This window comes from Oryzias latipes, chromosome 14 (genome assembly GCF_053564925.1).
Source record: "Oryzias latipes strain Hd-rR chromosome 14, Olatipes_Hd-rR_3.1".
In the NCBI taxonomy this organism is placed as follows: domain Eukaryota; kingdom Metazoa; phylum Chordata; class Actinopteri; order Beloniformes; family Adrianichthyidae; genus Oryzias; species Oryzias latipes.
Window position 1 is genome coordinate 11,807,265 of NC_136250.1, and position 22,210 is coordinate 11,829,474.

Sequence of the window (22,210 nt, forward strand, 5' to 3'; positions counted from 1 at the left end):
TAATTCAGCAAATACAGTGTGGTTACATGTCAGACTCTCCATATGAATCATTGAACTTTAAATCTATGTCTTTTGTTTCCTCCCCTTGCTGAGCTGTCTGACAACTTTTGGCTTTGCTGTACTCAATGAAATGCAGATATGCCCCCTCCGGTTCATGGAACTATTCTTTGTTTTTTTCTGTTTTTTCAAGAAACTTTTGTATTTTATGTGGGAGGCAATAAGGAATGTGGGAGCAAACCTTGCCTTCAGGTCTGATGGGTTAAAATGATTGACCTCCTGCTTTAAATTCAGTCATCTCACAATGAGATAAAGATCACACTTCAAACACTAATGAAGAGTGGGCAATCTAAAAGGAAACCAGAAAAGGTTTTAAGTGGAAACTGATAATTGGAATGGAGGAGGCAGGGGCAACAATGCATCAATTCTTAGTAGGGATGCCACAAGTATCAATTTAAAACCGAACCCTGTGTTATAAATTGTGCAGAAAGTGAATTGTTGCCAGTATGTTTTTGTTGAAAGTGTCAAAAACACGAGTTGTGCTAAATGTTTCTACCTTCCTTGAAGGCCCAAAACGTGTTACACAGTCCCATTCACTCACTGATGTGTGAATGCTGCTGAACACTGGCAAACAGAGGCAATGTGGGATTTAGTCTCTTGCACAAGGACACTTCAACACATGGGTGGGCAAGGCGGGACTCGAATCTGCAAACTTCAGGGTCACGCCTCAATGTAAGGATTCATTGTGTTTTATTTTTTTACAGTACACTAGGCCCAGAATAAGCCAACTGAGGGTTTTTTCTTCATGTTGAATTCTTTGTTTTTTTCCTGTGATTTTTTTGCTATACACCAATCATGTAACAAACTAAAACAAAACCAATATTCCAAAATTCAAGGTTTGAACCTAATCGTGGGGAAGGTGAATTGTTGCATCCCCAATACTAAGTGTCATTTGGACGGTTATTACCGGTACTTATAATAGTAGATATCTAATATATATATATATATATATATATATATATATATACATATATCTATGATCTATATATCTATAGATATATAGATATATCTATCGATCGATCGATCGATATATATATATATATATATATATATATATATATATATATATATATATATATATATATATATATATATATATATATATATATATATATATATATATATATATATATATATATATAGATGAATGGTTGAATGACTGGTTAATTGTAAATATTGATAAAAATTACTCACTTGTTCAATTTTGTTACATAGAGCACTTAGATATTTACTTGAACATTTGATTCCGATTTTCGTGAAGAAATTTTACCCATAGATTATATTAAATGCATTTTGTATTACCAATACTATTTAACAATGTAAAGTGGTAAGAAGCCCTCCATCTAGTGGGCAAAATGTGAAACAGCAACAGTAAATCCCGTCATGCTTTGCCGTGCCCGCCGACCCGAAAGCTACCAATGTTAGGCTAGCTGGTGTTAGCTACCGGGAGCGGACATGTTGTGCCGACCCTTTCTTGAATAAACATTGTTGTACACCGGGAATTGGGAGATAAGGGGAAGGCCCGGAGCGTCTTGCAAGCATGGATGCCGTTAACGCCTTTAATCAGGAGGTAAGCTGCTGCTGGGCGAACTGGGAGCTGAACTTACCGAATCTGGTTGTGCTGGTCATGGTACCGCTGTATAGCACTTTAGCTAGCCGAGAAGGTCGGAGCAGTGGGCCTTCTGACTGTGCGCACCCCCCATGAACCTCAGCGAAATTAAATTAAGTGCAATTTTCTACCCAAATAGTTAAAATGGTTTTCTTAAATTATATGACGCAATTTTGCGTCTGCTAAAAAAGCTGACAGGGGAAAACAACCCAACGCCGTACGGTAATATATTTGTGTTGGTAACTACTAGCGTGGGCATGTTGTGACCATTGGTGTTATTAATAACAGTAGTTAGCAACAACTTGATTGAATGGAAATATTGCTGCAGCCATGCACTCCTTAAAGCACTTGAAAGCTCGAAAGTTAATGTTGCTGTGATGCTTTAGTTAGAAGTTAGCCATATGACCTTTTTTTTTGTTTTTATTTATATTATTCTCATTCTCTCAGTCTTACGTTTACAATCAATGCTGTCATCATTTGCTACGGTAACGAACAAATTTCCCACGTGTGGGATCAATAAAGTGATTCTGATTCTGATATGATTGCCAGGAATGAGGCAGACCACACTACTGTGTGTGTTAGGCCTTGGAAGTTGTTTGTTTCGTTTCTGTGAGACCAAACAGGTCAAGTTATGCATTAGCATCTATGGATAGTTGGTTTTTTTGTATGTGGTACGTTGGCCTTCACACCCGGGTACTTGCATTTAAATAATAAGTTAGACCTTCTGGTAAAATCAAAGGTTTTGCTCCACAGCACTAGGGCAGCCATGTCTTGGTTGAACAGTTATGAAGGTTTAACACATGTTGTGATTTTATATGATGATGGATGGAGTCTGAAAGTGGCGGAAAAGAGGAAGCTGAATGCAGTTGAGATGAGATGTTTGAGGAGTATGTGTGGTGTGACGCGTATGGATCGTATGAGAAATGAAGTTATCCGAGAGAGAACTGGTGTGACGCGAGAGTTGGCTGAAAGAGCAGAGCAAAAGGCACTGGGATGGTTTGGACATGTTGAAAGAATGAAAGGGAGCGATTGGTGAAAAAGGTATATGAATCTGATGTGAGTGGAGTGAGAATGAGAGGAAGACCGCGAATGGGATGGACGGAGGGTGTAAGGAGAGCGCTGAATGCAAGAGGGATGACTGTGGTGCAGGGGAGAGAGGCTGCTCAGGACAGGGATGGGTGGAGAGAGTTTGTGTATGGATGAATGGATGGGTGTGGTAGAGGTCTGGTCTTGGGATGAAGCGGCAAGGGGAAACCAGCCTTGGCTGAGGCCCTGCAGTGGAGGTGCCCACACTGGGCTGTGCAGCTGACCCTGGTGCAGTGTGGTGTGGCTTAGACCAGATCTCAGACCAGTCGCACGCACATACGCACACACGCACTCACGCACTGAAGGAGGAGGGTTTGGGGAAGAGACAGAGGGAGCTAAAATTGTGTGCCTTGTCTAGGCTACCCCACCTTGGTGGGAAACAGCCTTGGTAAATAATAATAAAAAAAACTAGGGCAGCCATGTCTTGGTTGAACAGTTATGAAGGTTTAACACATGTTGTGATTTTATATGATGATGGATGGAACCAGTTGATGGGTTAATGTCATAGTTATGCATGTGTGCAGTCTTACCATTATCAGTAGCTGTTATGATTCTGATGGGGGTTAAAAAGTAAAAGCATATTAAAATTTTCTTAATTTTTAATATGTGAAGTGGCTACATATCTTTAACTGTTTCAACCAAACGCTGGTGTCTATTTGCTTTTTTATTTATTTTTATTGTTTTATTTTTTCTTTACACTACACCGTCTCGCAATTACTATGTATGAAATGACTATAAACGCAATCTTGAATCTTGAACTAAGCACTAAATACTTAACCAGCTGAAATACTGAGTTACATGCTTTAATTTAAATTTTTTTACACAATTTTGCTACCCAGGAAATCGTCGAAATGACTTAAAATAAACTCTTAAATTAAAAATATTTTTAGTGCAATTAACATAATTATTTTATGTGAAAAACTATTATAATATTTTGTTTTTAAAGTGTTTACGTAGATAGTTTAGATTTAGCATATTGGATTTTTCCCTTCAATCAAAAAAAAAAGTGATGTTTAGAGGCTAATAATCACTAGAAGAGACACTCAGAAATGTGTTTGGCATTCGGTAATTTAAAAAAAAAACCACATTCTACTTTCCCTCATGTTTGTAGCTCTTCTCATTGATGGACTCCAAACCCCCAATATCCCGAGCAAAGATGATCTCCATCACTAAATCTGCCATCAAAGCTATGAAAGTAAGAACTACATCTTTTTGTTTTTGGTCCTACCCTTTTTTAATATATATACATTTTCTCAAAAGTTAATCTCGGTAGGAGATGCTCATTCATTTCTCTATTTCTTTTAGCTTTACAAACACGTGGTCCAGATTGTGGAAAAGTTCATCAAAAAGGTGAGTCAATTCTGTTAGATAAGAAGAAGCTTATTCATGTCAAGATTGAGTAAATCATTTTATTTCTTTGTCTCCTCCAGTGTAAGCCTGAGTATAAGGTAGCAGGCTTGTATGTGGTGGATTCTATTGTCAGGCAGTCTAGACACCAGTTTGGACCAGACAAAGATGTATTTGGTCCAAGGTTCACCAAAAACATCACAGGAACCTTTGAGAACCTCTGCCTTTGCCCTATAGAGGATAGGGTAAGAACATATCAACTTAATTCATACGATGTAGATTGTTTTTTTTAACCAAAAATAAATAAATACCCACCCCACTTATGCAAAATGTTTCTATGGTTTTCTTTACCGTTTTTGTATTTTATTCCATAGAGTAAAATTGTGCGGGTGCTGAACTTGTGGCAGAAGAATGGTGTGTTTAAAATTGAAGTTATTCAGCCTCTCTTGGACATGGCAGCTGCTTCTGGAAGTGGTGCTGCAGCCTTTGAAAGTGCTAATGAACCAGGTAATGAACCAGTAATGCTCTAAATGGATATTTAGAAACACAAAACTTCTTTTGAATCTCTTGAAATTCTAGCAAATACTAGGAAAACATTTCTCAAAAAAAATTAAATTAAACCATTTTCCTGCAGGCTACTTGCAAACATGTCATGCATTATGTATTGTAAAATTGGATGCTCAAAAGCTTCTGTGTGCTCCACTAAACATCATCCAGGTTCTTCGCCACCTCCAGCCAAAGAGCCAGTTACTGTGGTAACGGCCAACTCCAGCACCACATCTGTTCCTCCGCTGCAGAACTCCGATGCCTTCGCTGCTGTGGCGCAGCTCTTTCAGACCTCGCAGGGTCAGCAGGTGGGTTTAAACGCAGATGAGTGTTAGCTTTGTCCTAAAGACCCTCTCCGATCATCTTTTGATCTATTGCCAAGCATTCCCAGTGGTCTTTTAATTATGATTATGCCGTTTTTAGCTCAAAAACAAACAAAAAAAAGTTGTTTTCTGGGATTGAATTTCGGCAGCAGCAGATATTCATTAGAGATTTACTTCTGACTTTTGGGGGGGACCATTGCCGTGGAGCAACCCTTTCCCCTCCCCATTGTTGAGAGAGCTCTCTTCCTTTCTACAGCAAAAATAAGCTCTTTTTCAAACTCTGGTTTTGGTCCTGCGTCACAATTTGAATAAGGAAATACAGCTTTAAGCTGAATTTCCTTCCTTAATGTCCTCCATCAGAAAAAGGCCACAAGAACATGTTAAAAACACTAAAAATGAAATGAGGCCAAATGCCTCACCATTGCGTCCTGATACGGGCGCCGCCATGCCGAAACCGGTCAACAGTGGTTGGTCCGAGTCGCTCTGAATCATCGTATCTATGGCAATGGCGACAGTTGTTGCCATTGATACGATGGTTCAGAGCGACTCGGACCAACCACTGTTGACTGGTCTCAACATGACGGCGTCCATATCAGGACAAAATGGTACTTCCTATGAGGTAACACGATGAGGGAGGGGTCTAGCTGTCCACCGTTTTTACAGTCAATGGTTGTCACTTTTTGTACTAAATGTTCACTGTCTTTGGCATTTAGCTTCAACAAATGCTTCAGAACTTCCAGCAGCAGCCTTTGAAGCCCGAGGCCAACGCGCAGCCCCTTCTCCAAAATGTTCAAACACCAGTCCAAAGTGTTTCCGTTGGCCCGAACGCGGTTGCATCACAGCCCTCTGTTCCCACTCCACCACCCCCCCAGCCCACACTGTCCACTCAGTCCATCCAGCAGAAAACAGCTTTTGACAAGGTGCTCATAATCTTTCAATGATGTGAAAAGTTGTATGTTCAGTCAGTGTCAGTTAGTGCTGTTTAGACACATATTGGACAGAGCTCAGCTGCAGAACCATTATGCTAAGTGCAACATCCATCATGCTTTTCGTTTGTTTAGAAACTTCTGGATCGCTTTGATTATGATGACGAACCGGAGGCTGGAGAAGAAACCAAGAAAGATGAAACCTCCTCGCATGCCCCCTTGTGAGCATTAAACATATTTTGTATTTTATTTTTTAAATCTCATGTGACTTTGTCTGTTTCATTTTTTATTTGAAGTTTAAAGCTCACATTTTTGTGTTAATCATTACAGTATGCAGCAACCCTCAGCTTTCCCCCAGCATGCAAAGCACTTTAATGCACACATGATGAACATGTCACAAGACTTCTCACAACAGGTAACTGGAAAAAAAATTTGAAATAAGAAAATGAGTTACCAGAAATACGTCTCTGCTATGCAGAATTCTGCTTTTAGAGCACAATGTTGCATGATGGGATTTTTCTCAGGTTTCTATACCTCTTAATGTCCAGGTCCAGCCCAGTGGTATTCCATCAGCACAAAATTTTCAGTTCACAATGCCCCCCATGGGTCATCCAGGGCAGCCTCTCCCTGGTTCCAGTGGGGCTCAAGCCATGACAGGAGGATACCCTCCCCAAAATGCAGCTCAGCATAAACAGGTAATTTTATGTTAGAACGCAACCAAGAAGTACTAATACTACCTGTTTAGCTAAAATGAGTTCCTTTCCGTCAAGGTTTTTCAACTCTTTAGCTTCTTAGGTTTTAATGTAAACATAAACACCGTTGTTAATATCACTTTCTTGATGAATCAGGATTTATCAATGGAAGCTGACCATACCTCAATGAGAGATGGGAGACATGGTCGAAGATCTCGCTCAGGTTCCAGGTAAAAAAAACAAAACAGAAAAACCTCTGAAAATGGCACGCCGTGCAGTCGGCTGCCAAATCCACGCTCAAATGAATCTTTGCCCCCCTTTGATCATCTGTCTTTTTTGTTTTAGATCCCCAAAGAGGAGAAGGTCACGCTCCAACTCCCGTTCACGCCGATCCAGGCACCGGCGATCCCGCTCCCGCTCCAGAGACCGCCGTCACCATTCCCCGCGCTCTCGCTCGCAAGAGCGCCGAGAGAGGGAGAGGGAGAGGGAGCGGCGGCAGAAAGGCCTTCCTCCTCCCAAAAATGAGGCCGTGAGCAGTGAGTCAAGCCAACCCATAATAGAAATGGTTCATTGTTCTGGCTTTACCGCTTTTTCTGTTGTGGCTTCTAACTTAAAAAAACAAAAACATTTTTCTCTTTTAATATTATAACCCTTCCTTTTCTGTTTCAGTTTGCAGTACAACTCTGTGGGTGGGGCAGTTGGACAAGAGAACACAACAGCAAGATGTTGCATCCTTACTCGAAGAATTTGGACAAATAGAATCTATCAATGTGAGTGGATTTATTCTACATTTAACACAGATGTCAATTCCAAAACAGTTCCTAGCAAATACCTTAAAGGCTTTGTGTTTGTGTGTTATAAAAACTACTCCAAATTGTTTTATCTCAACTGGGGAACCACACCGCAAAAACTGAATCTTAAAAAAGTAAAAAGTCTCTTGTTTGAAGAAAAACAGTCTTATTTTGGGCCTCGCAAGAAAGATCATCTTATGAAGAAAGATTTTCAATAGCAAAATAATCTTCGTATGAGAAAACACGTCCTAGTGACTAGAATGTTTTTCTTAAAAGAAGAATTCTTGGTAGGAGCATTTTTCTTAAAAGACTAGAAGATCTTTGCTCATTTAAAGTAAACGTTAGTCTTCATTTTCTTTCTTAGTTTCTTCTTCTTGAGGTTATCATAACTTAAGTGGTGGTTTTAAATTGCCAAATACATTTCTGTTAGGCCTGCACAATATACCGCAAATTTATCGTTATCGCAATATCCAGCTCTGCAATATGCATATCACAAAAGACAGCAGAAATCGCAATAAATCATAAACCTTAAATGTGTTAAAACAATCTTATGGCAGCTTGAAGCATTTAACGAATCAAATAAATCACTTCATGCATTTGACCAATCGGATGGACGTCTTCACCTTGTTGACCAATCAGAAGGAGGCCTATTATGTTAGATGTTTGTCTCCTATGTCGTCGAGGGTCATTAGGAGTATAATTTTTAAACTGTTGCAATGAAATGGGAATGATGTTTTTGGTTGTTTTGCTATTGCTTTATATACCGCAAATTATACCGTTATCGCAATATTAATCTCAAATATCGCATATCGCGAGTTTTTCCTCATATCGTGCAGCCCTAATTTCTGTATATGGATATTTATATTTATTAGTCTTGTAATAGACTAATAATGACCTACCCAAAGTGTATTTCACCCTTTCCCCAATGGTGTCTTATTTGAAAACAGCGTTCTTGTTGTTTAAAATCGGTCATTCTACATAAAAAAGCATCCTTAGTCTAAATCATTGCTCGCTTTGATGTCTTTGAAAGTTTAGTTTTCAACTTTAAATTGGTGGATTTGTACCATAGGGAAAAGTAGTTATTTCAAGTATTGGTGGATTTGTTGCTGTTTTATTTTTTTTTTTAGGAAGAATTTATTTTAAAAGGTTCAATGTTAAAATGATCAGCTTACCTGCCATCACAAGATGTTTCCCGCATGATGTGTTTTTTAAAAATTGTAACAAAAGAACTTAATTTGGTTGCACAATGAAATGAAAATCCTAATGTCTGTATATTCTTTGTCTGTTTTCTCCCCTCTTGTATTCAGATGATCCCACCTCGTGGCTGTGCTTACATCGTCATGATGCATCGACAGGACGCCTTCAGGGCTTTACAAAAGCTCAGCAGAGGACCTTATAAAGTTAACCAGAAAACAATCAAAGTGAGGGAGCTCGATGCATTTATATGCACCCTAATAAGATGTTCAAGTACGCACTAACTTTTTTTTTTCTCCAAACTGCAGATTGCTTGGGCTTTGAACAAGGGCATAAAGCCTGAATTTAAACAGTACTGGGATGTAGAGCTGGGTGTGACCTGCATACCTTGGTCTAAAGTCAGAGAAGACCAGTTGGAAGAGCTAAAGGAGGGTGGAATGCTGGATTCAGAAACTCTATCACCAGGTGAATGTTGTTCTTTGTAGCAAAGAAAGAATAAAGGCCATCACTGTTCAATCAACAGAATCTGCAGAGAAGTGTTCCATTTCCTTCCATGAGCTTCCCTGTTTGATTACTTTCATTTTAACGGCTGCCTTTCAGAATGGGTTGGCTTACGAAAGACTTTAGACCAATCAGAAGAGCTCACTCATAACGGTCGCTCTGAGCAACAGCAGAACGAGGAGATGCCAGCGTTACCGGTTTCTTCTGCAGCTGCTGCTCCTCCTGTGCAGGTAAACTCACCTGAAGTTTGTCTTCAAAGTTTACTATATCTTCAGCTTAAAAACGAAGCCTCGAGTGCACAGTTTGGGTTTGTTACTTCAAAATACTTTCACTGTTATTTAAGTGACCTTTAGAGACATTCGTCTAATTTCCTTATTTCACATATCATTTAAAACTTCTCAGGTACCTCCCATGCAGCAGCCAGTGGTTGGAATGGGGTCTCTCCAGCCTCCTGTCTTTCCAGGCCCCATAGGCATGCCTCCACCTTCCTTCACTCCAGGCGTCCCCCCTCCTCCTTTTATTAGACCTGGCTTCAACCCCATGCAAATGCCCCCAGGTAACACCTCTTAGCCCCGCGGTTCAACATTCTGCTTATCTCTTTAACTCTTATGTATCTCATCTATCAAAACAAACAAACAAAAAAAAAGGTAATGTTGGATGTTTTTACCATCCAGACTTCCTTTAAAAATCTTCCTGAGCAAACATGCATGCACTTGATACGGGAAGAGAAAAGTAGAAATGATCTAATTTGACAGATTTCTGGCTGATCAGAAATGAACGTGATCACATAAAGAGAAAGATGACAAAAGGAAAAGTGTCACCACATTGATTTAAATTGAAGATTTAAAACATGAAACAAAACAAAAAATACATTTTGCTGTTTTTAAATTTCAACATCTGGGCAAAATTTACAGAAACAACACAACATAATGTAGCCCCTAATATTTAACATTGCTGTCTAACCAGAGGATTTGGGTAAAAACTTCTTTCTTTTTTTTTGTCCTCCAGGTTTTCCTCCTCCAGGACCGATGTCCTTAGGTCCCCCGCATTCTTCCAAAGGTCGAGTTGATGATCCTCATCTGGACCCAGCCGGCCTGGGCAACAAGAACAATGATGAAGTCCTTGAGGGCTCCAATATGTTCAACAACAATATGGCTTCCATGGGTCAGTTTATCAGAAATAACATTCCTGTGTGCACCAAACATCTGGTCATTGTTTAATTTGTTGGGTTATCAGATTTTTCCAGAAACCTTGGTACACAGTGGTTACCTGTTAGTGAAAAATCGTAATAACGTGACTTTAATTCTCCCACAAAGTTAGTTATCCCCAGCATGTGTCAATGTTAAATGCAGCAGCCAAAAAAAGGCATTTCAAAAAAGAAAAAACAAATCACTTTCCGTTAAGCCTGGCAGAAGACTGAGTGCTGCTTCTTATGTCAGTAGCTAATACTGAAATGCACACCTACATTGCTCTCTAGCAATTGTTGGAAAAATAAACACATGAGCCTATTTATTAAAAAAACCATCACATATAAGTCGCATCCTTGGCTAAACTATGCAAAAAATGGAAATTATACTTCAAAAAACGCAATACTACTTGATTTTACATTGTGTGTTGTTGAAATGGAGAAGGTAGCAGTGTGTATCTGAGACAACCACCTCCATGCAAAGTACTAATGGGGCGCAGCGGCAAGTCTTGTGAATTTTTAAATGTTCCCGCATTAGCAAAGCAAGCACTATGACTGTTGATGTTTTACTGTTACCCTCTTAGCCATACAGGCATGTAAACAGGCTCAATGTGTAAAAATAGTCAAATACAAAGGAAACACAGGCGATCCTGTTTATCACAGGAGTTGCATTCTAAAAATAAGCTGTGATTGGTGAAATCTTCAAATGTTTTAAAGCTGTAAAACTCCTCATTACACACTTTATGCACTTTTCTAAGACAGACACAAAGAATTTTAAAGTTTTTTCTCTAGTTTAAACTTTTAAAGTTTAAACCTTCAGCATTCTGTCCAGGAGACACAGCATAGATGGGATTGATTAACAATGGTCTACAGCCAATCAGGATGCAGAACACATTACACTCTAAAAAAAAATTATCTGTGAAATGATAAGACCATGAAAGGTGAACCGCAGTATAGTGAGGGAACACTAACACAAATCCTGAGTTTTTTAACGATGTGATTTTAAAACAAGATTTTTTTTTACATTTTTTTTAGGCAACCAGATTGGTGGACCTCCCGGTGCACCTTTATCTAACCGAGCTCCAGGCCATCTAGTTGGACATCCTGGAGGCCTTTCCGTCGGTCCTCCAGGTGGCCCTCCGGTTGTTGGACCTCCAGGTGGCCCACCTCTTGGCCCTCCGATTGGACCTCCAGGTGGCCCCCCAGTTGTACCCCCAGGTGCCCTTTCAGGCGGGCATCAGGGAAACATCCAGTCACTCTCTGGTGGCCTTCTGGGTGCACGTCCTGGTATAATCCCACTGCAGCGTCCTTCTGTTCCACCGCCTCCACAAATGCAGCGCTTCCCTCCCCCCCATGGGCCAAGACCTCCTCACCCAAATATGCCTCCCATCCCTCCACAGATGATAGCGAGGGGACCACACCCTCAAATGCTTCTCCATGAGCCCCCTAAAGGAAACTTTGGGATTCCCGCTCCACACAATATGAGACCTCCTTTTCCACATGGGCATGGTCCTCCTCCTTCTCAAGGTCCTCCTTCTCAAGGTCCTCCTTCTCCCTTTATCAGACCTGGGGGTCCTAGAGGCCTGGAAGAGCCAGAAGAAATCGAGGAGAGACCATTTAGAGGGGACAGGCCTGGATTAAGAGATCGTGAGCAAGAAAGAGACTGGGATCGAAACCGAGATCGAGAGAGGGACAGGAGTTTTGGTGGTGGCCGGCGCCCGTTTGCCGACGGAGGCAGAGGAAGCGCTAATGATAAAATGGATGGGAGGGAAAGGCTTGGGGGCTGGCAGGAAGATGGAAGCAACCGTGGAGGAGGATGGGACAGAGACAGGGATCGTGACAGAGACCGAGATCGACGGGACTGGAGGGAGAAGAGAGGCAGCCTCGACAGAGAACGAGGGAGGGGTGAAGATGGGGAAAGGGATCGAGGGAGGGAGGAGGGCAGCGAAAGAGTCAGAGGAGAAGCGGCGAGTCGGGAAAGAAGCAGAGGAGATGATGGGAAAGGCGACAAGCCAAGGCGGCCAGAGCGGCGAGAAAGGACCACGCGGTGGGATAAGGACGATCGATTGGCTGAAATAGTAAATATGGACAGATTTCGGACACCTAACAGCAAAGACCAAACTAGTGTAAATCTTGTGGAGACCACTAAAGTACCAGAGGTAGTACCCTTTCAAAAGAAGGAAGAACCTGAACATTTAGCTCCGCGCATGGAGTTGACCACTGCAGCAGAAAATCCCGAGCAAACGGAGACCTCCCCTTCAGCTCAAACCGAGTCTACACAAGCAGACAAGGAAGCCGGCTCTTAGGCCTTCAGACATAAACGAAAGGCTATAACGTTCAGGATCAACCGTGTCATAAATTATTTTAAAGCAAAACCTGTTTTTCAGGTCGGAATAAACCATTTCTGGGTTAAAAGGACATTTTCTGTAAACAGATCACTCCCACACACTTTGTTAGACAGGTAGGTTTTTTTTTCCAGCATCAGGTGATGTGAAAGAATTGGACTGCATCTCAAAACAAACAAGGCGTAGTGAATTATTGGCTACTAACTCTAGTTTTTCCTTTCATTTTAATGTAGCATTTGCATTAAAAAACAACTTTTCTTTTTGAAATTCTTTTATTTTTTCTATCTTTATTTTTTGTGGAAGAAAAGTGGCTAAAATGATGTGAGTCACTTTATTAATGGGAAAAAAACATTTTTAACCAAGTTCATTTTTTTTCCTTTTAGAAAAATGTCTTTCGTTTGCTAAAATGTCAAACACTGAATATCATCTCAGATTTTTTATAAATAGAGGCTCCGTTGTTTTTTTTCTAGGTTGTGTGTTTAGTACGAAGTTGTCAATGCAGTGCCATCATAAGGAGTAAACGAAATACATTTGGGTATTGAATATTAGAAAGGGGTGGTACCAACAGGGAAATGCATACTTTTTGTTTAAAAACTTCACATTCAGCTTTATGATGAAGTGGTTTCCCTTTTTTTGGTACACATTTGAGTCAACTATGATCAGGAAAAAAACAAACTGCTCTAAATGTGCTATTTTTCTGGTTGCTGAAAAATCTGTCGTGGTCAACTGTGGTCCAAACGTTTATGTTCATAATCCACAGATTTATGCTGAGTGTTTAAAATGCATTCCCACTACTATAAAAAGAAATTCAGAACAAAAAACAGAGTGCAGACTTATCCGGTAGGATCCTTTATGTCAGACGGTTGTAAACATTTCTTTTGCCATTTTAATACATTTCCAAATTAATAAAAAACTATTCAATTTTTCTATTAGACACCATTGATGTAGCATCTTCTTTTAATTTCTGTTTCTTAATGACATTTTCCCTGTGCAAAAATGTTTGACTACACACCAATTTGTATGGTTTTAGGTCAAACTAGCCTTGAGCAAAAGCTTCATTTATATATTGTGCTTATACAGTCAAGTGGCATTTTACTTGCATGAAAATTGGAACAGACAAAATGTTAAAAAAAACCTCAATGTTCTAGAAGTGATAAAACTTTTCGTTATACAGGTTGTTTTGGCAATTGAACTGTGCTTAGGTTTTATGAAAAATCTATTCTAAAGTGAAGTGCAGTCAAAATCGCATTGGGAATGAGTTTTGTCTCATCACATTCTGCCTTGTGGGTTTTCCATTCTTCTGTTTAGGAACAGTGAAGGTGAAGTTATAATCTAGATGTGCAAAAATACACGTGTCGCTTAGGATTTATGAGTATTGTCTGCATACTTTTACAAGTTTACCTTTTGAGTTTATCTTTTGGTCTTGAAGAAACTTTTTCCCCAAAGCCAAAAAATCCCCAATTTATTATTATTATAATTTTTTTCTACCAAATCTTCCCCCGGGTTCATAGAGTTGGATTGAAGGACTTGGTTTACAGCTGTCACTTTTCATATTTTTGAATCATTTTAATACGTTTCATTTTGATCACCAGATTTAAAAACAAACAAACGAACCTCCCCACTCCTCCTTAGGTTAATGCAAAGGCAGCAAGTGTGGAACTACAGTACTAATTTGATGAATGGAAGGGTATTGTTGCCTTGGACACTGCTGTAAATATGCTTCTTTCACTGATGACTTTAAAGGTGTTATGGTAATTGTTGTTAATAATGTTACATGTTCAATCCAAGATGAAATGCAGAAGGAACAACACGCATTTGTTTGCTTTAACATTTTTAAATCCTAGTGGTTTGAGAATTGACTGATGTTTTTATGGCTTGTTTAAAGTACAGAAGACATGGACATAAATATGTCAATGTTTCAGCCACAGGAAACTTTTTAATAAACTATTTTTGTACCAAAATGGTTTTTGTGTCCTGTATTTTAACCCATGGTCACATCTTATTTTGCTTGAGCAGAGAAAGTCATCTGTAAAAAAAGGACAATTTGGGATGACCGACAGTCTTTGATGATGGAAAAATATTTTTTGAACGTGTTTCACTTTTGCACTAATCTATGCAGAAAAATTTTCTCATTTTAAAATAAATGGGAATCTCAAATAAATTATTAAAGTTGCAGTCCAATCATCTTTTGATCTATTTTAACGTCAGTTATGTTGCTTTTAGGCGATTTTTTTTTATGACGTAGTTTCTGCAGAGTGGCAGACGTTCATCCAAAATTCTTCTGAGTTGTGACTGGCCAGACACTAACTGCTATTGCTAGCAGTTAGTGCTAGCCATAGCAAAGAAAATAGCAGTTAGTGAGCCTGCCCTATTTTCCCATCATCTTTTACACAAAAACATTTATTTTCCATACAAATGTTGAAAAATAGAAGATTGTGTGCCAGATTAATCTTTTGGGGGGGAAACAACTTAATTTATTGTTCCTGGAAAGATTTAAGAGATTCAAGTTAGAATTGTTCAATGATATGGGGTATAAAAACTTGATAGATTTTTCAGCAGCAACTGATAAGTTGCTGTTATCTGACCAGAACCAAAGTTGTTTTTGTTTAAAAGAGTGCAAAAACTATTCTTATTATTCTGATTGTTTTCAAACATAAACAATATTTCTATATAAAAATCTTTTATAGATAAAATTTTTACAAAAATGTATTAACCGCAATTAAAGATATTAACATTAATAATTAAACTTCACATGCAATTCGTACTCCCATGATTCATAGCTTTTTTACTTCTGGAATCTTCTTCGACCAATCCAAACAGACTATTTGACATTCATCTCGGAATCTGATTGGCTATTTCCAACTTGAGCCCGCCTACAAAGCCTCGCCTTTCATAACTGTAATTGGTCGCCTTTTCCTAGCAGTGTCTTGAGAGACTTGAGCAAAAATGGTGCTGAAAGCAGTTTGTGTGTTGAAAGGAACAGGAGAAACCAACGGCGTGGTTAATTTTGAACAGGAGGTAAAGTTTTGTATTAAAGCTTTAACTTTGTCTCACGTTATGTTCCAAAGTTAGCAAACGTGACCTTTGCTTAATGTTTATCTCCTCTGCTTATTTAGCTCTTCATTGCTAAGCTAGCTAGGATGCTAATACATCATTATCCACATTAGGAAATGCCTTTTTGTGCTGGAAGTTTGCTTTTACTTAATTATGTTTCGCCAAAACCGGCAACAGCTTGCAAAATTACAATCGTTTAATAAGTAGTGTACAGAATTAATGAACCACTATTTCTTTTTTTTCTCCGTACTGAAAAAGTAATGCGTACATCATCATCATCATGAGCTGTTGTTGTCGGCCTTAAGCATGTTGTCTTCGAGTAATTTGACTGAGGTCCATGTTTTAAATTTGCACAACCTTTAGACATTTTACGACTTTGGGTTTTGTAATGATTAACGGTCCAACTGCCTGTGGTTGCGTAAATGAGGTCATTGGTTACCGTTACTACACTGATGGCGCCAGTTCTGTTTAGTTTCCTATTTTTAAGATACATTTTTAGAATTGTTATCCCCATCCAACCTTAAATACCACAATATACTAATGTTGTTGCTGAGTCATAGGAAGTCTACCAACTTGTTGTTTGTTTCTAATAACTTATTTGGCGTTGCTAACAATCTAGACTTCTCACGTAGTAAAAACAGATAAATGTCTGAGCTGCGGTCAATATTTCATTTTCTGAAGATCTACTTTTGCATAAGACAGTCTAAAATAGTAGATTGAATTATTTTGTAGCCACGGTATTTGGTGTGTGTGTGTTTAGAGCGATTCAGCCCCTGTGAAGGTGACTGGAGAAATCAAAGGCCTCACACCAGGCAAGCACGGCTTCCACATCCACGTGTATGGAGATAACACCAATGGTGAGTTCATGAGCCGATGAGTGACTGGGATTCTTGAAAATGCTGTAAATGAAATCTAATATTATCTGACGAGCTTCCACATCCCGTCCCCCCAAACATTTCTTTTTCTAGGGTGCGTCAGTGCAGGGCCTCACTTCAACCCATACAACAAGAACCACGGGGGTCCTGAAGATGCAGAAAGGTGAGGGTCATGTGGGAAAGGGTAGCGAAGTAAATGCAAAACCTGGTTCTATAGCTTATTAGTTTTCTGATATTGGTTTGAATTTTTATTTTATCCCTCCCCATTAATAAATTGGAGTGCTTATAGATGTATACCAGGACAGAATTATAACATGACGGTTCTGTAAACTTGATTCCTTCTGCTAGTAATTACTCTGCCTGCCTGCATCACTCACTGCTGTTATAATCACCTATCATGCTACCTTTACACTGGGCATGATGTGACGATGTTTAGAATATGTGATCAAGCTTACTTGCTTGAAAGTAACTATAGCTTACGTTTCTGGATGATTTATCTAACGAATCAGCTAATTTCTGAAACTTTGTGAAAAGAGCCATCCCATTTTCCATGCAACTTGGTGTTGACACAGTAAATAAATCAATCTCTATCTCTCTCGGCAATGTCCTATTCCTAATCCCTGCATGTTTATTTATTTCTTCTAAAGCTTAAACGGCTCACATTTAAATCACTTAAAGCTGATGGAGTTGTGCTGACAGTTGGGTAACAAATGAGGCATGCTGGGAAGGGGGCTCTGGAAAACCAAGGTTGTTAAAACACTGAGAAATGGGATACATGAAGTAAAATGCACTCTAGGCCTTTGAATTTTGTGCTTATGTCTTTTGAAAAGATCACATTGACTCACCTACATGCACATATCTAACTTGAATGAGGATTAAATTAACTCCAAATCCACCGATGGTAGCCTTAACAAATAGTTTTGGAGAGCAAAGTCTGACAAAGCTGAGCGCTCCAGTGGAACTTCAGCGTTTGTGGGTTGTTTGCACAACTTGCATCATGAACGGTGCTCTGCATTGAGCTGAGTTATTAAAGACTGAGATAGTGTGTCTGGCCTCAGTTTATTAGATTTTTATTCTGGGTTCTCTTTTCTTAAGCTCTGTTATTTCTCTTTTACTTGTGCTTGTTTTTGTGTGTTTTATTTTAAGGGGCTTATTTATTATTTTACTTCATGTGCGGGGTTTGTTTTTATTGTATTCTTGTTTTTTTTTATTTTTATGGAAAGCACCTTGAGCTGTCTGTTTGACATGAAAGGTGCTTTGTAAATAAAATTAATTTGAATTTATTCTGAAAAGCACTCTCCATTAGTCGCATATGATAAGTGCTTTAAAAATAAATCAGACTTCTTTGGTAGTTATTCAGTAGGAATATACTTTTTAAAGATAAAGTAAGCTTCTTTTTTTTTAACAACTTGAAATGCATCTAGTTGGTTTTAACTGACTAATCTATCTAACCTGCCCCCCCCCCCCCCCCCCCACATCTAAGTGTCTTAAGTTTTTATTTGAATTTATTTGATAAAGGAAGTTTTTTTTTTTTTTTCTTTTTAACAGACACGTTGGGGACCTGGGAAATGTGACCGCAGGAGATAATAACGTTGCTAAAATAGATATCACGGACAAACTTATCAGACTCTCAGGTCCAGACTCTATTGTTGGCAGAACTGTGGTGGTAAGTTTTTACTTTTTAATTTTGTTTTTAATATTTTTTATTGTATAAATTGTTAAAGCTGATAGTATTTTTCTTCCTGCCCTATTTGTCCTAATCATTTAGGTCCATGAGAAAGTTGATGATCTTGGAAAAGGTGGAAATGATGAAAGCCTTAAAACTGGAAATGCTGGAGCGCGTTTGGCCTGCGGCGTGATCGGCATCGCTCAGTAAAATGTTCAAAACCGCACTGAAAGCCGCTTCCTCCCACGGCATTTAATGAGACCAACAAAGCTACTTAATGTAACAGCTAGTCCTTAGTTTTGTTCTTCTGGACTAATAAACTAGCCAAGCCATGCTTTGCCATTGTTCCCTTGGACAGTTGTATGTATGGGTTCGTTTGTGTAGTGGTCCCAAAGAATTGGAAACGCACAAGTTATTTCTGTATGTCTTCTATTAAAAGTAAAATGGGTTATATCTACTGTGATTGTCTCATTTGGGCACTGAGAATGACTAAAACCCCACTTAAATCAAATTGGGTGTGACGTTTTTCAACCTTATCTTGGCGCCAAAATCATTTTAACCCTTGATTGCATATATTGTTCATCGTAGATATTTGTTTTGACGTTTGTTGCATTTGAATGTTTCAGAGCATCAAACTAATAATATATTAGTCAAAGATGCCACAAAATCCACACAAAAGTGAAAATATGAGTTTCAATTGCAGTCAAGCCTTTACGAGAAGTGGTTAGGAGACTTTCACAGGACTGTGGACCAGAAGAGTTTGGAAAACTTTAAAATTGTCCATGTTGGAGGGTTTCAGAACATATGCATTAATTCACTGCCATCAGAATTTTGGAGAGGTCTTTACTAAACCACTAAATGTTCATATATTTTCTGAAGCCATTCAGGGTTTTGTTTTGGGTCAGAACCCAGGCATGTTTCAACTTGAGGTCACTAAAAGAGTACATTCCCAAGGATATAATCTTTGCTCCATTTACCACACTGTATTTTAGACCAGCAATTATTAATAGGTAAGGTTTACAAAAAAGGGAAATGTTTTATGTTGAGTTCATTATCCTGCAAAAATGGGTCACATGGGGATCCTGATTTTTTTTTTTTTTTTAATGTGGAGTCAAAAACAAATGAACAGCACTTTAAACGGCACTTAAAATTAATGTTGTGAAGCCTGTCTTTGCCAGAAATATGAGCGACGATTAGACTTTGGAAAGCTGCAATGCTTTTCTCTTCCACTTGAGGGCGTTTTAATGCTTTAAGACTAAAGTTCTACAGGGTAGTAAGGGGTAAAGGTAGATTCATCCATTTGATAAGTTCACCTACCTCATAAATAAGTAGACTATAGATTAGCTATTTAACCTCTAATCATTTTTTAGAAAGAAAAAAAAATTACATTAAAGGAGGAAATCTAATGATGTGTGAATCACTTTTTGCCAGTTTTACTTTATTTTATCATAGAAAAACAGATGATTAAAAGCATTCACCATGTTAAGTGTGTTAAACTACATGAACTCCTGTAGTTTAAGTATATGTCACTTTGTGGCTTTGGAACAACCTAAGCCAGAGTCCAAAAACTGAACAAAAGTCGTTTTGGTCTATTTTTGAAACTCATTTCCAAAAACTGCTTACTTTTAATAAAAAAAGGAGAAAAAGGGAATGGAACATTTTTAATAAAACTTTGACATTATTCCAGAACATCTTCAGAGTCAAAGTCTTGTCTGCAAAAATACAAATGAGGAATACAAGCTGAAGACGGAGAATTTGATAGAAAATCATGGTGGGCAAATGTTCTGAAGGTAATGATGCTCCCATCTTTCTTCATTGAAGGTGAGGATGAGGAAAGCCAGCAGCCTGGACTGTTTGATTGGTGCTTCAGTGCTTTGAAATGCTGCTGAAAAGAAACCATGTTCTGACATTTTTAAAGCAGATCTCTCTCTGCTCCCAGCACTGCAGCGAACAAAACTCTAGTTTTTCTGTGAAATACTGTATTAAAACAAATACATTCTATGCTGTTGCCCTAGTGGTTTTGCTGCAGTATTGAAGACCGCATGCATCCGACCTTCATTAGTTCTCTGTAGTGAAAGTTCACCTTCTGACATAGCAGGAATATTTTAGAGACCAAGAGCTAAAGGTCAGGGGTGAGATGCCATAAATGGCGTCCTTGCTATGGGACATGGTTGGGTAGTAGACAGACTAATTGGAAACCCCTCTTGACCTAACCTTTGGCCTTTGAGCTGCGTGTCATAGGGTTGTTAGGAAGAATTCTCTTAAGTACTAAATTTACCAGCTAGGCAAGTCCTTTCTTAGATGTTTTTATTATTAGGTGTCTTAAAAAGAATAAGAAGGGTATTTTTTTTATGTTTCACAACTGGATTGCCCACTATACAATAAATTATTGGACCGGAGGGCTGACATGACTGAATGGGAATTTTGCAACAAGCTCAGATATGTTCGACCGGTAAAACTGTCTTCATTTAAGGATGGAATGGCTTCCATTTTTGTCTGGGCTATGGAAAGATGCCTTGTTTTTCCAGGAAAAAGGTCACTGCACAATTTTTGTCTCATTGTTTAGCATTTTAGGTTTATTGTTTCTTCTTCTGGAGAAATTATGATGTAATCAAAGTTCATCCAATCCAATTTTATTCAAGAAACTATTGTTTCCTTTTTTCTGTTTAAGAAATGTGTCTCCAAAAGTCAAGTCATTGTCTGGAAAACAGAAATTCTGGTCAAAAGAAATAGGTTTAATCATGCATATTATGAACAGATGAAGACCTTATAAAACAATTAAGTAAGGTGTGACAGGATCTAAATGTTTATCAAACAAATGTGTCTTGTTTTCTTGGTGTGGACCTATAACAGACAAACAGTGGGATCTGTCATCTTACCTAATGGCAGCTTTGATGGACTCCAACCTGTGACCAAAAACTTAATGGAATGCGTATGGAAAATTGATGGCAGGTCTCAAAAATGGAAGGTTGATTCCCTGCTATCCCCCAGTCTATATGTTGCAATATTTCAATAAGGAGAGACATTACATTATTGTTTGTTAAATAAAAGATGTGCATGAAATAAGTCCATAGTCTTTGGCGGTTAGGCTCTGTGCCGATGAAATCGCATCATAAATAAATTAATCCCGAATCCGAGATGCTGATGGTGGTTAAAAGCCGGACTGCCAAAGTGTAGTTTCTGATTGACAAGAAGAGGGTCCGAGAACTGTCTAGAATGGAGAGAGACTACCATTCATGAATTTAAGGGTGAGAAGTTGTTTGTGATTGGCTGAGAAGAAAATGCAAGCAATTCAGCTATTTGTACAAGGTAAGGCCCGCCCAATTGATGGCCTGTAGGGCATTGGAACAATCCAGCATCCCTAAAGACCCACTCCAGCTTTTGAAAAATTAATTATTAATAATTATGATAATGCTGTTTTTACGCCAAAAATGTAAAAAACTGTGTAGTTTTCTAGGACCTAGTTTCTTTAGAACGGCAGTAGTTCATTAGAACTTTGCTTCTAATTTGTGGGCGGGACCATTGGTGTGGAGTAAGCCTGCGCTCATTTCCCATCCTCTCTTTGTTTATACTCTCTCCCACTAGCTTACAGCCCATCACAATCCAGCAAAAATGGCGAGCAGTATAGAAGTCCAGCCGGACAGTTTTGAGTCAGATGTCAGCTCAGATGAGAAAAACGAAAATCTATACGCATCTATTTCTCTGCAAATGGATGCATCAATACAGAGCTGAGTGGGGAGCTTGCGGATTGCAGTTTGTACATAACTACAAGCACTTTCAAACTTCTTTTTCGTTGTTAAACATATTTAATTACTATTCAAACTTCCATTTTTTTTGCATCAGTTTCTAGAAGAATCATCCTGTATTACTGAAGTAACAAGGACTCCTGAGCCACTGTCATTTGATGATTGGTCCGTTTTTGTGTTTTTTCCATCATGTTCCAATTACTCAGTTCAGGGTCATTTGTTGTCTTTTGTCTCACCCGTTGTACATCATTTGTCATGTTTAAGTT

At 38.7% G+C, this 22,210-nt stretch overlaps 2 protein-coding genes across 2 annotated transcripts; both read left to right on the top strand.

The window, feature by feature from the left end:
- Positions 1-1,440: 1,440 nt before the first annotated feature.
- scaf4a (SR-related CTD-associated factor 4a) lies at positions 1,441-14,564 on the top strand. The gene is made up of 19 exons (XM_011483331.4): positions 1,441-1,627; positions 3,864-3,947; positions 4,058-4,102; positions 4,183-4,344; positions 4,474-4,606; positions 4,817-4,953; positions 5,682-5,888; positions 6,030-6,115; positions 6,225-6,309; positions 6,443-6,589; positions 6,743-6,816; positions 6,932-7,122; positions 7,256-7,356; positions 8,685-8,798; positions 8,880-9,036; positions 9,172-9,302; positions 9,475-9,628; positions 10,081-10,236; positions 11,294-14,564. Exons 1-19 carry the CDS (start codon positions 1,598-1,600, stop codon positions 12,562-12,564), a joined length of 3,465 nt encoding a protein of 1,154 aa, XP_011481633.1. The 5' UTR covers positions 1,441-1,597; the 3' UTR covers positions 12,565-14,564.
- Positions 14,565-15,426: 862 nt separating this feature from the next.
- On the top strand, positions 15,427-18,651 carry sod1 (superoxide dismutase 1, soluble). The gene is made up of 5 exons (XM_004076213.3): positions 15,427-15,621; positions 16,418-16,514; positions 16,626-16,695; positions 18,081-18,198; positions 18,301-18,651. The coding sequence occupies exons 1-5, from the start codon at positions 15,550-15,552 to the stop codon at positions 18,406-18,408; spliced, it is 465 nt and encodes a 154-aa protein (XP_004076261.1). The 5' UTR covers positions 15,427-15,549; the 3' UTR covers positions 18,409-18,651.
- The last annotated feature ends 3,559 nt before the right edge of the window (positions 18,652-22,210 follow it).